The sequence below is a fragment of the Typopeltis vanoorti genome, chromosome 22, assembly GCF_054136105.1.
Source record: "Typopeltis vanoorti isolate ZY-2024b chromosome 22, IOZ_Tvanoo_1.0, whole genome shotgun sequence".
Taxonomy (NCBI): domain Eukaryota; kingdom Metazoa; phylum Arthropoda; class Arachnida; order Uropygi; family Thelyphonidae; genus Typopeltis; species Typopeltis vanoorti.
Genome location: NC_143570.1, coordinates 26,091,426 through 26,106,410, shown reverse-complemented (window position 1 = coordinate 26,106,410; position 14,985 = coordinate 26,091,426). Strand labels below are relative to the sequence as shown.

At 34.2% G+C, this 14,985-nt stretch overlaps 1 protein-coding gene across 1 annotated transcript in view; it reads right to left on the bottom strand.

The window, feature by feature from the left end:
* The window catches only part of nompB (intraflagellar transport protein 88-like protein nompB), a 277,618-nt gene that overhangs the window by 85,223 nt on the left and 177,410 nt on the right, over window positions 1–14,985 (bottom strand). The window contains exons 16-17 of the mRNA XM_090412432.1: window positions 14,778–14,847; window positions 2,963–3,079 (exon numbers count right to left, since the gene is read on the bottom strand). Of these exons, the coding sequence (XP_090268558.1) occupies window positions 2,963–3,079; window positions 14,778–14,847 (187 nt within the window). The remainder of the gene's footprint in view (window positions 1–2,962; window positions 3,080–14,777; window positions 14,848–14,985) is intronic.

Below are 14,985 nucleotides of genomic sequence, written 5' to 3'. Positions count from 1 at the left end.
CGCCAATACTTTGATAGTTACTATATTCGGCATGAAACTCTTTGATTCCAATCTTTGAGTTTCTTATTCGGTTTTAAAACAATGTGGGATTTAATATCCCCTTAATTTAAATAATGGAGAAATGCTTTAAGAAACTTATCCATTCCCATACTATGAGGGTGGTCTGAAAAGTTCTCGGTCTAACAATGAAAAACCGAATTTATAATTTCAAAATTATTTTTATTTTTCAACATAATCTCCCTTAGGACTAATACATTTATTCCAGCAATGCTCCAGCACCATTATCCTTTCCCTGTAGTGATTCTCAGTAAGATCTGCAAAATACCCCTCTACAGCTGCAATCACCGCTTGATTCGAAGAAAAATGCTGACCAGCGAGGAAGAGTTTTAGTTTTGGGAAGCGATAAAAGTCAGAGGGAGCCAAATCTGGGGAATAGGGTGGATGTTCTAACAATTCATAGTGCAGATTCCTTAATTTTCCCATTGCCAAAACACCTTTGTGGGCAGGTGCATTCTCCTGATGAAAGATGATTTTTTTCTTCTGCAAACTGGGCCTTTTCTCACGAATTTTTTCATCTAGTCTGGTTAAAAGATTGGAATAATATTCCCCAGTTATTGTTTTACCCTTTTCAAGATAATTAATAAACAAAATGCCTTTAACATCCAAAAACACTGATGCCATGATCTTTCCTGCTGATGGAACCGACTTTATCTTCTTTGGCGCTGAAAAATCGGCTTTTGTCCACTGTTACGGCTGCTGTTTGGATTCTGGTGTGTAATGGTGAATTCAAGTCTCATCCATAGTAATAAATTGACACACAAAATCAGTTTTATTCTTGTTAAAATGCTCCAAGCACTGTTCAGAGATTCTCATGCGAGTGCGCTTTTGATCTGCTGTGAGCAAGCACGGCTCCCATCTTGCACAAAGCTTTTTCATATGCAATTCTTCATGCAAACACACGTTCTTTTGAAATGCCTATAGTCTCGGCAATTTCATGCACTTTGACTTGCCGGTCATCCAATACCATGTCGTGCACTTGATTATTGATTTCTGGTGTTGTTACAATTTTTGGACGTCCTTCACGTGGATCATCTTCAAGGTTGGTACAGCCATGTTTAAACTCGGCAGCCCATTTCTTAATTGTCGAAAATGAAGAAGAGTGCCCATAAACTTTTATGAATTTTGAATGAATTTCTTTTGGTGTTAAACCTTCTTTTTACAAAGAATTTTATAACTACATGATATTCAATTTTATCAATTTCAAGGGATAAAATTTATTTATTTATTATATATATATATAAAAGAATTTGTGTTGTATGTTCCAGGACTATAAACATTTAAGAAATTCATTACATGTCCTTTTATTTTAAATCACATGTGGATTTTTTCCATTTTATTTTATGTAATTTATGTACTTTTATGATTATCTTGGCTATATACACAACGACTATATTGACTATGTTGAAATTTCAACTATATTGAAAGAACTTTTCAGACCACCCTCGTATATATTCTTCTTCTTTAACCTCTTTCCATACACTGCTTAGAACACCCCCCCCCTTAACTTTCCAATTCTGTCCGTCTTTAGCCAATGTCCACCATTTTGTGTTAAATCTTTGTAGATAATATGTCCATCTTGTTCTCTAGCCACCTTTTTCCATTTAGATGCTTTTAACGTTTCACAATATCTTTTATTCCAGTCATATACTATATATAATAAATACTGCATCTACTGTATACTATATATATAATAAATATTAAACAGATACTATAGATAATAAATACCAAATAGAACTTAGATATCAATTATTTCTTCTGGTCTAATTATAGTTTCTCAATGTATTTTTCCATGTTATTTTAGTAATTTTATGATTATCTTAGCAGAGTATGTTGTTTATTTTCAATGCATTGTTTATACAAAACTGTAATAATTTAATTCCATTTTTATTTTGCACTAGTTCATTACATCTTTGACATATTTCTGATATTATTTGGTTGCTAAATTGTGCATTTAATTCTCCAGTTACAATAATTATTTCCATTGGTTTCATTTTAGCTAGTTTTGTAATTCAATGTAAAATGAATTTATTTGTGTTGTATGTTCTAGGACTATAAACATTTAAGAAATTCATTACATGTCCTTTTATTTTAAATCACATGTGAATATTTTTTTCCTGATACATAGTTGCTACATATCAGATGTGGTTATTACCACTCTCACTTTTGCCCTTTCTTCCTTACTTGCTCTCCACTATATGCTATTACATACTTTTGTCTTTTAAGCATTCCATTTCCTTTCTTCTTAGTTTCAGATAATTCTACATTCCAAATTTCCAAGATTTTGCTTTCTCTGACTAATCTGTCAGTTCATAATTTTGATCTGGTTGCAATCATCATTGTTTTTCTTGTGCAAGATAATTTTACATCTTGAGATGCCACTGCATTATGATGTGGCCTTCATGCCTAGGATAGGATGTCTTTCTGGTAGTGTACACACTTAACATGCTTCCAAATTTTTAAGCATTATAATCCACCAGGAAGGGTACACCCTGAAGTGTATCCTTCCTGGTGGATTTACATCTCAAGTGATTTCTAATAAATGGAAAGGAGGGGGATAAGGTTAACTTTTATTAAAGCAAACTTGAAAGGACTAAAAGTAATAGTCTGTTATAGTAGAGGATGGTATAGGGAATTGCCTTAGAATAATTCTGATGGGAAATAATAAAAATTATGTATTTCTTTGGTTCAAAGAACTAGCATATTCAGTTCACTGTAGAGTGTTTGTTATAGTGAGAGGCTGACTACCTGTCTTCTTTTTTCTGGTAATGTATCAATAAGTAGCTGTGCAACTCAGGTTTGCTAGTTCATTCAGAAGATACTAGAAAGTCAACTAATTCTGCAGAGGTTAAAATATATTTTAGAAATTAAGAGAGAGAGAGAGAGAGAGAAAGTTTTCTCTTACCTAAGTTGTATAAAGCTTCTACACAGCTTGCTTCATTAGCTAGTGCTTCTTTGTAAAATTCTCTTGCTTTCTCAAGATCATTCTGAATTAAACAGCAGTTGCCTTTGTTTACCAAAGCTAAAAGTTAAAAATACATCTATTATTTCAATATTATTATTTGCCTATTTATTATAAGAGTATAAAAATTTTTTTACTAACTTTTATAAAGAGCTTTCATAAGGGCCTTTCAACTGAATGTCTCAAACACAGGGTTTCTCCTTCTGGAGACATACAAGGTTTCATCAAGACATGCACACCAGTCAAAGAACACACAATTCACAGCTATCACTGACTATGTCAATAGAATTACTGCTCTGTTAACATTAATTTGGTTTATATAAAGCCAAATATACTTGGATATGACCTTTACACATAACACATTAAGGAGAAGAGATGATATACTATTTTATGGCATGCTATCACTCTCTGTAATCAGGTAAGGCACCCAGTTTACTCTCCAATTTACTACATAACAAAGTGGATATCTTCCTCTTCTGATATCCACACCAATGCCAGTGCTCAGGACTCCATTCTTTTACCTACCCTCTTCCTTCTACATTCTTCCACTTATTTCAAATTCTATCCATAGTTTATAAATTCTATTTTTGAATATAAATAGAATTTATATCCATTAAAAAATAGTGATAATCAAGAGTAGCCTTGTCAGATATGACAATTTATTGGTCTCCAATTTGATACTACAGTTATGTTATATCTATAAAATTTTAGGGTATGACTATCATTTGGTTTGGGGTTCTATCATCAGTGAGTGTTTCTAAAACCTGCTTTCTATTCACACTATCAAAGGCTTTCTTATGGCATATAAATGCTACATGTCTTTCTCCAGTGAACTCTTTGTGCTTATTTAAATTAGTAATACCAAAGAAAAGTACCTAACCAAGCAGGAATTGCCATTATGGAATCCATTTTGTTCATCTCATTTATTTTATTATAATAATTCTAGTTTTGTTGTTTTTTTAAAAATATAATTTCTGCATATATCTTGTAAGCACTATCAAGGAACTTATTATTCTTCAATAATCATTATCTTTACATTTTTTTATTTTATATATATATATATAAATTAGAATAACTCTAGCTTTCTGCTAGGCCTTTGGGAGCAGGGAAGGACTTCTTTTTCAGAAAGTCGTGATTTAAGAATTTCAGTGTATTTTAACAGTTCTATGTTAATACCTCTTCTGTAGGTGATATATTGTTTTTAATGTTTAATATATCATTCAATTCCTGTAGAGAAATATGTTCTGCTAGATTTTTAGATTATGATAATTTCTAATTCTTTCACTGTGACCATAAATTCTGAAAATACTGTAGCTATATAGTCAACCATATTGCTCTTACATTTTCTCTCTCTCATTTCTTGATCTGAATTATTTAAAATTTTATAAGATATTGGATTGAATTTTGTTAAATCTCTCTCGCTTTGGATTAGATATAAAATTATTTCCACTCTCTTTTTTTCATTTCTCTTTTAAGCTATGCTTTCTTTCTATTCTATTCAATCTTATCTGCAACTGATCTGGCAGATAAATACTTCTCAAAAGTGTTAACCTTTTATCTTCCATAACCCCAGAAACAGTGGTATGAGGATTAGAAATATCCTCAATTCACTGTTTATGATCTCTTTTGTCTTGGGTCACCTCTTTCTTCTTATCTATATTTTTGAATGCTGCCTGTTTTAATATTCCACAAATGTTTAACCATTCTTTTTCTTCTCAAATTATTACTTATTTGTATATCTTCTGTTAAAAAAAGGTACTTAATACATGCATATTTTAAAATACTGACTTTGAAGCAATCCTCTTTTTTCAGTATTTTTTGCACTCATTATTCTCAACTATCGTAAAGAAAATCGAATTGGTGAGACTAATAGGAAGTGGTCAGTTTCCAATTCAAATCCTTGATATGTGCCCATAAGGGATTTACAAAATATCATGATAGTGCTACATGATAAGTTTACATCATTACTAACTTCCTTCTGACAAATTTTCTCAAAATTAATCTATGTCACAAATTCAATATTGTCAATCTCATATCTCAGATTTTGTTCTTCTAAAGCACTTCTAACTGTATAAAACACATCTTACTCTTCTAATGTTTATTTTCTAATGTTTATTCAAGTGTTCAAGTGACCATACCACCTGTGATTAGCTCTGCTCACACACTCCTGGGTGCTATCAATGTTAAATTCATTCCTAATATCTTCAATGTTCATATGATTCAGAGGGTGCTAGAGTACCATTTAGTGAAAGGCCATCAAAAGTTGCTGTTGAAAAGATAAGTTTTATTTTTATAGTTAAAGTAGTAATTTGGATTTGCATTTTGATGTAGTTTTGTTCATTTTTCATAGCTTAGTATAACTGAGTAGATGTGGAAATATGTGTGTTTGAAACAGACTTTTACTATTTTTGAAGCTTGCAGGAAACAACAAAATGGTAGTATGAACAAGATTGACACACTGTGCAGCATGAAAATCAAACATAATTAATGGAGTGAACTTTTCTAGAATGGTACATTGTTTATAAATGCAACATGTATATGTGCAGAATGTGGGGAGACCGAACAGGAGACAAGAGAGGGCATGGATATGTCAAAAGTGTGATATTCTGTTGAACTACAAGTTATCAGTAAATGCAATACTGGCAAATGGAAGAATGCATAATTGCAGGAGCAAATGATTGTACAAATCATAGAACAGAAGCAAGCAGGACTACAGAAGAAAAAGAAAGTATAGTTGAAGAAGAAACAAAAGTGAACTGCACTGTGGAAGCAAAGGAAAGTCAGAATAAGGAAATGAAAGAAATTAATGATAGACTGACAGATAGTGTAATTGCCAGGATGCAAAACTTGAAAAATGAGTTGATCAGAATGAGAAGCAAAATGAAAAATATGCATAGTAAGATGAGAAGTATGGTGGATAAGAATGGATAAGTACAAAAGCTTAAAACAAAGAAAAACAGAGAAAAGAGGTGATGAATACTCGAGAATAGTGATTCCATTATAGAGGTGTGGTAAATGAGAGATTCCATATGGTGTGTTTTCCAGGAGGGAGAATTAGTAGGATAATTGATGCATTAGATGAGCAAGCAAGCTGGCGGTAGTTGGAACAAATGACTTGGTTGGACAAGAGCTTGTAAGAATGGATATCAGGAAGTTGCTGAGGAGTGAAAGATAACAGTGTGGTTGGTAGGATGATCGATGTGTTGCCTAGGTATGATAATGGTGAGTTGAGACAAAGTACAGATCATGAATTGTATGTTGGCAGAACTGTGTCAGGAGAAGGAAGTGGAGTTTGTGAATTTGTGGGAGGCATTTGAAGGAAGGATGGAAATGTACAAAAGTGATGGTTCTATTTGAATGGATTTGGTGTGAGTCAGAGAGACTATTGCTGAATGAGGAACAATGAAGGATGTGAACAAGCGAGCAGAGGAAGTAAGAGATGAAAGAAAACATCAAGAGAGAGAGAGAGGAACTGGTGAGACTGAAGTGATTGTAAATGAGAATAGTAGTACTGTGAGTGATAATGATAGAATGAGAATGAAAGATGGAGAGGGAAATTGGGGGGAGTCAGGATGGACAGGGTGACAGTAAAAGGAGAGTGGATTTTGGAAGTAATAGTGAATGCATGTATGAGGATGGTCAGTATGGGAATGGGATGGCCTGGGATGTACAGGATGTAGTAGAGTCTGAAGAGATAAATAGGGTGAGTGGTAATCAAAGCAATTGGGAATGGCTAGGAATGGGGCGATCACAACCTACAAGTGGCATGGGCAGGAGTGACCTGAAACTGGTTATAGACCTGAAAGCTAATTACTGTGTTTATTTACAAATGCCAGGAGCATCAGAAATAAGGGATAAGAAATGGTTTCATCGACTGAGTTTATTTGCCTAAAAATTGTTGGAATAAGTGAAACATGGTTAGATAACGATGTGATCTTGAAGGGAATAGAAGTGGGAGGGCATGATGTTTTCATGAGGATAGAAAAGTCAAGGGGGGGGGAATGCTGTTGATGATAGCAGACAAATTATGTTAGCAGAAAATGGAGATGCAAGATGTAAATAGTGGCAATGTTTTTGAGTCAGGATGGTGTGAAGTGGAGGTTGACAGGAAGAGATCACATTTTGCTTTATATGACTAAAGCAAAATGTGATATTTAGCCAGATGCTGCTATAGACCAAGGAATGTGGAGGATGGTGATGAAAAAATGTATAGGTAACTTTTATTAGTGAACAGGGAAGAGTGATTTCGTTATGGCAGTAGAGATTACAAGGAAGAGATAGCATTTGGGAATAAGGAAAATGAACTTGAGTTCTTGAGAGACATAACTATCTTAGGCAGCATGTAAAGGACACATGAGGATCAACAGTTTTAGATCTGATTATTTCATCAAAGGATGTGATTGTGAGTGGAGTTTCACATTCCTCTCCAGTTGGTGAGAGTGATCATGAAGTGACACCTGAGTTTGCTAGCCATATGCAGACTTCTGTGAGGAAAGGATATATGTGAAAATACAAGGCTGGTGATTATGACAAGCTTAGGAGACAGCTTTGAGTTATAGCATGGATTGAGGTGTTAAGTGGGAGGAAGATAAATGCTGCTGGGAAATGACCAAAAGATATTTAATGACATCGATGTGTGAATGCATTCCGAAGGTCAAAAGACTAAATAAAATAGGTGTCAAATGGATGGATAAAGAGATTAAGCATGAAATTTAGAAGAAGAGGATACTGTGGAGGCAGCACAAGATGAATGGTTGTGATCAATTGCATGACAAGCATAAAGAGCAGGCCAGGAAGATGACTTGGTTGGTAAGAACAGCAAAACTACAGTATGTCCAGAAATTAGAAAATCAGCCCATTAAAAATCCTAGAGAGTTTTTCAGATATGCGATAAGTAGAAGGAAGAATGAGTATGGTAATATGATGTGAATGGATGAAAATGATAGAATGGTAACTGCTGCAGATGACATCGTTGAGGTATTTAGTGAACAATTTATAAGGGTGTTATATCCTCATCAGAGTGAAATCATGATAAACTCAAGTGTAGAGAACATAGGAGAGAATTGTGGCTTAATTGTGAGTGAGCAGGAGGTATATGAGGAATAATGTGATAAGATTTGATGACATATCACTACATGTCTTAAGGGAATGTTCCAGAGCATTGGAATGCTGCTTAATATGAGTCTTACAACAGCACAGTTTCCAAGAGAGGGTGAAAGAAGGTAAAATGGTTAAACTGCTTTAAGGTGGTGATAAGGATGCAGGTGCAAATTATAGGCCACTACATATCCAAAGTTGTGGTAAGGTACTGGTTACAGACTGGTTAGAACTAGGATAAAGAAATAGGTTGATAACAGCAGTATTCTCTGTGATTGTCAGCATGGGTTTGTTAAAGGAAGATCATGTTTTACCAACTATGTACTACACTGGTGTCCAAAAGCTAAGGACAAACTACATTTTCACCTGTATATAAAAAATTTTCATGACTAAAGCAAAATGTGCACATAAATTTATTGCCAGCATACAAGTAAATTATACTCCACAAAAAATGTGTTATAAATTTTGTACAAATTAAATTGCAATATGTTTTTAGTAAAAAGTTACAAATTTCATAAGGACATAGTTAAGGAATTAATGTACAGTGCTTACATAAAACTTTGCAGAGAGACATTTCAATATGGAACATGTTCACCCTGAACTGTGATTTCAGGAAAAGGTGGGCCAGAGCAAGGCACCCTGTTTGTTTTCTGGAGGGTAATTTTGAGCAGCAATGTGTCTTCCTATTGCATTCCAAACGTGTTCTATGGGGTTGAGATCTGGGGAATGTGGTAGTCACTTGATTTGATTAATATTCTCAGTCTCTAAAATTATCTCCACTGCTCATGTACAAGTTGCTGTGGTACGGTACTGTCATCCATAAAAATGAATTCTTTGCTTACAGCACCATGGAATAATTGAATATGATATTGAAGAACTTCATAGTTCCTTTTTTCCAGCATTTGTAGCTCGATGCATCCATTAAGCATAATGCTTCCCCCACACCATGACCCAAGCACTGCCATATCTATCCCTTTCAAGAACATTCTTGCAATAGTAAGCAGTACAATTTCACAACAGATCAAGTGTCGCCTAGAATCAGAGGAAAGACTAAAATGACTCACATCTGTAAAGAGTACATTAGCCCATTGGTGTCTTGTCATATTTTTATGGATACAACATTGCTGTAAACGTGCTCTATGATGAGCTGTGGTTAGTGGAAAGCAGACTACAGGCTTTCGGGCATATAGGTATATTTGTTGCAGACATCTTGCCACAGTTTGTAGAGATATCAATGCATACTTGTGCTGGAATGGAGCTGACTTGCCGTGGTGTGTTGACTATGTTTTGTTGTTATAACCAAAAATCTGTCTTCGTGCTCTGTGGTAGAGCTGGGGCAACCTCTTAGAAAATGTCTAGAACACATTCTATTGGTTTGAAATGTGGCCCAGAGCTTAGATACCACCCTATGTCAGATTCCAAACTCTCTAGCAATATCAGTAATTCTGTGGACTTCTTCAAGCTTTTCAAAAATTCTTCCACCCTGTGAAATCATCTAGATGATGTCTTTGAGACATTACAAGGCATCCAAGTTTGCAACTTTATTCCTTCATGAAAAGCAATTCCCTCAAACACAATTCACTTAGCACAACCTTTTATCCTGTTGAGTGCTACCATGTGACCCCTTTGCATGTGATTCAAAAATTTGAATGTGTACCTGCTTTTTTCTCAAAATCATCAGTTATGCAAACTGCAACCAGCTGATTCGTCAGAATTTGCAGTTGTATTCTTTAGAAATAATGTTTGTCCTTAGGGGACACTGTATAACAAGGTGATTCACTTAGATTTTACAAAAACGTTTGATAGACTGCCACATGACAAACTGTTAAATAAACTGAAACGAATGGGATTGGATATCAGGCTAGTGACTTGGATCTGTGACTGACTGTCAGATAGGCATCAGTCAGATAGAACATTGTATATGGGAATGCAGTATCCTGAAAGAGGAAAGTCATTAGTGGTGTGCCACAGGGATCTGTATTGGGACCATTGTTGTTCAATTTGTATATTAATGATACTGACATGCATTTAATTGATGATACGCAACTGTTTGCAGATGATGCAAAACTGGGGAGAGCAATGCAGTCAAGTAGTTGTGGCCTTACAGGACAACTTTAATAGATTGTATGAATGGCAATGATGCGGAGGACCTTGACATGCAGAAATAAAGAGGTTATGAATTGTATAAGGCCTTGATCAGGCTTCATATGGATTATTGTGCATGTATTTGGTCACTGGATTTTCATGGTGACTATATGTTAGAAAGGGTGCAGAGAAGATTCACAAAGTGTTAAGTGTTGAATGGGATTTGATTACAAATAGTGATACAGATTTGAAAGTAGGAAACCGAACAATTATACTTGTGCCTGATTCCACTGAAACAGTTATACATGTGCTTGATTTCTCTACTTCTTTCCAGTAGGAAAGAAGTAGAGGAATTGATAAGCAACAATGGGATGCAAAGTATACACTTGGCGGGGGAAATTTTAAAGGAGTAGAGGAGTTGGGAGATCTAGGAGTCGTGGTGGATAAGGACCTCAAATTCAAAAACCACATTATACAAGCTGTACGGTTGTCACATTGCATAATATAAATGATGCAGAGGACCTTGACATACAGAAATAAAGCGATTATGATTCCATTATATAAGGCCTTGATCAGACATCATATGAATTATTGTGCACAGATTTGGTCACTGGGTTTTCATAGTGATGAGGATATGTTAGAAAGGAGCCAGAGAACATTCACAAAGGTGGTAAGTGGATTTTGGAATGTGAAAAATGAAGACAGATTGAAAGAATGTAAATTGCAAAGCATCATAAATAGGAGCAGGAAGATAGGAGGATATGATTGAGACATATAAGTTAGTTAGGGGATGCTAACAGGTTAACATGGAAGAAATTTTTCATAGGAGGGGGGGCTAGAACAAGAGGCCATCCCTGCAAGCTGTATAAGGAGGATGTGAGCAGATGGTTCTTTGCATGGATAGTGGAAAGAGTATGTTGTGAATGTAGACACAAATTGAATCCGTTTAAGACATAGTTGGATGGATGAACTTTGTGTGTAATAGGGTGTACCTTCCATGATGAATCTGTCTCCATGGAGGTCAGATGCTAATAATAATAATAATGATGATTTTGTCAGTGTGCCATCTGTTTACCCCTCTCTAAATTTTTCTCATTATCTGATATTTGGAATCTTGAGTCTTTTGATCAACTGTTTTATTTTTAACCCAGCTCTCAAATCCATAAGTTAAAATAGTTTGATGTCATGAACGCTGTCCTGTACACAGCTATGTTTTCTATTTCTATATTTAATTGTCCATCTCACTAAAAATTTTTCCTTAACAGCTGTGGTATTTTTCTTGACAGCTTTCCCCATTCAGGAAAGCTGTCAAAAGCTGTTTCTGATGTTTCTGCCTATTTTTATAGTCTCATTCTCATATTATCTTATTCTCTTGATATAAAAAGATATCAGATTTAATACTACTTCATAATGTACTACATGTAGAAGATGAATAACAGTAAGAGACTGCACCCTTGTCATTCACCTGTTTTTACAGCAAACTATATCCCTGTACCTCCTTCAATCCTAACTACTGACTTACAACTTAAATATACGCTACTTATTGCTCAATATAATGTTCAATATGATGTCCAAATAATGGTAACATTTTGAGCAGCTGTTCTCTGGCATCTTGTCACATGCCTTTTCTAAATCTACAAAGCTTATATATCCCTGTTATATTTCTATGATTTTTTTCTCCAAATTCTCCTTCCACAATTTTTTTTTGTTCTCAACTATGCTGGCATAAATTGTGCCTGGGATGCTCAGTATGAAAATTCCTCTGCAATTCTCAAAGTGTTATATTTTCCTTTTTATAGATGAGTGGTATGAGCTCTACTTCAATATACCAGACCTTTACCTGACCAGGCCTTCTGAATTATGCAAGTAACTATTGTAAAACCTCTGTACATACATAATTGAGTACTTCTGTTGAATGTTATATACCAGCTGCCTTTTCACATTTCAAAGTTTCTGATGATTTGTTGTACTTCAAGTATTAACATGTAACTTGATTGTATTCCACTTGATTTTTTTATTTTTAAACCAATCAAGACAAGCTGTATAAACTCAAAGAACTATCATGCTTGTCTAGAGTAGGTGTTTACAAACATCTGTGCCCAAGGTGGGATTTGAACCCATCTTCTGTTTGTTGGAGAGCAGGTATACTATCCACTCAGCCAACCAGGCCAGCATTTTCTATCCCTGTTATTTAATCACAGCTTATCTCAATTTAATAATCTTTCAAAGTAATAACTCGATACATCTGGAATATATTTACCTTCACTTTTTTATGTCATTATTATGATTTCTGATTCCTTTTACTTTAGTTTTTAGTTTCTTTAGTAACTCCAGAACATTTTGCCATCTTCATAATCTTTATCTTCTTTGTTCTTACCACAATTCTTGTTATATAAGGAAGCTACTTTTATATAGCTTTCTTATATTTTTTCCTGTATTTTCTCAGAGTGCTTGTTGACTTATCAAAAGGTTTCAGACAGGTAAGTCAATGTTAATAAAGCATGGCTGCATTTATTTGCCTAAGATCTGGGGGGGGGGGGGGGGGAGAGAATCATGTTTTGACAATCTTGACAAAATATTAGTATGTTTTCAGTTATAATTCAAATTGTTGTTTCTACAACAAACTGAGTGCTGTCTCACTAGCAAAACATTAATAAAACAAACAATTATTTATTTTGTTCTTCTGATATTCGTATTAAACATACTAATAGAAATGCCAAGAAGCATACCAACAAAACAACCTAAAAGTCTTCCATGATACTGTAAGAGAAATTACAAAGGAATTCTCAGCAAAAACAGTAACAATGATAAACAACAAGATGACTGAAACCAGGAATATTGAATATATAAAAAAAATCTGGTCAAACCATTTTAAGACTATCTTCCACCAAGGAAACAAAACTACAATGCCAACAATAGAAGAAAATAATGATCACCCAAAAATTTTACAAGAAGAAGTTAGATATGCAATAAAACAGATGAAAAACAATAAAGCACCAGGCATTGATACTATCCCTACTGAACTGTGGTCATATGGAGGCAGCATATCAATAGAATATTTAACAACCCTATTCAATAAAAGACTACAAACTGGAGAGATCCCAGATGACTGGAGAACTGGAAAGATCATCCCAATATACAAGAAAGGAGACAAAAGAGACTGCAGAAATTACAGACCAATCAATTTACTCCCTCACACCTATAAAATATTCATAAGAATTATGCAAAATAGATTAAAAAACACCTATGAAGAAATGATAGGCATAGAACAAGCTGGTTTCCGAGGAAACTATTCAACAATAGACCAAATTTTCACATTGCACCAACTAGCAGAGCTCAGGTGGGAAGACCATAAAGAACTATATTGTTGTTTTGTAGACTTTAAACAAGCTTTCGATAACATCAACAGAGAAATCCTTCTTAAAGTTCTACTAGAAAAAGCAATAGACAAATGTATAATACAGTTTCTGATAAAATATTACCCTAAGACAAATGCAATAATTAAAAAGGAACTCACAACAGAACCTATAGAGATCCAAAAAGGAGTAATGCAAGGATGCCCATTATCCCCATGCCTATTCAACATATATCTAGAAGAAGTTGTAAAGAAGGCAATAGACAATGAGCCTGGAATCAATGTCAATGGTTTCAACATAAATAATATCAAATATACAGATGATCTCATCCTTCTTGCAAGAACCCCAAATTAATTACAAAAGTTGATCAACAAGCTAAACGAAACCTGTAAAACATATGACATGACAATAAATATACAAAAGACAAAAGTGATGAAAATAGGGAGGAACAGAACTACCATCTCAGCCACCCTAAACAGAGAACAAATAGAACAAGTAGACAACTTCATATATCTTGGATCAAAACTAACAGAAACAATAGATGAACTCAAAACAATCAAGCACAGAATAGCGATAGGATGGACCACCATGGGAAAATTACAGAAAATCTGAAAAACAAACAAGATATCTAAACAAGCAAAATCAAATTATATGAAGCAATAATTATACCAACAGTCAATCTATGGAGCAGAAGCGTGGACAGTTAAAAAAAGAGAGGAGAAAAAACTGCTGGCATTTGAAATGAAATACCTAAGAAAAATAAATAGAACAAGTTGGATAGAAAAGAAAACAAACATTACAGTCAGACAAGAACTATTGTATAAAAAGACAATAATAGAAAAAATTAGAAAACAACAACTGAGATGATATGGACACACTGTATGCATGGACGCAGACAGACGTCCTAACCAATACTTTTCCAACTGAAAAAAGAAAACCCAGAAGACCAAGAATTACCTGGCTGAAATTAATAAAGAACATCTCGGGATGCAGAATATATAAGGAACTTTTTCGAACAGCAAGGAATAGAGAAGACTCAACCCGTCTTAGACGGAAGAGAAGAAGATATTCATATTGTAAAGTATTAATTATTAATTTGATTCTTTCTTCTATTTTGTTAAGCAAAATAATTTAGCAATTATTATTTAGAACTGCAGAATGGAACATAGCAATCTTACCATATTCAAAATTTATAATACATTTGAATACATTTAACATACCCCCAGCATTATACCGATCCGCCATAATCGCCTGATCAGCATGCTTTTCAGCTTGTGGGATTTCACTTTGCTGTGAATATAATAATTAAAGGGATTATAATGCTGTGATTATAATAGTTTAATAATAATTGTAGCATAAATTATATCCAAATATACATATGCAAAGAGTTTCTTAAATATATATGCTCAATATATAATGTACAGAAGT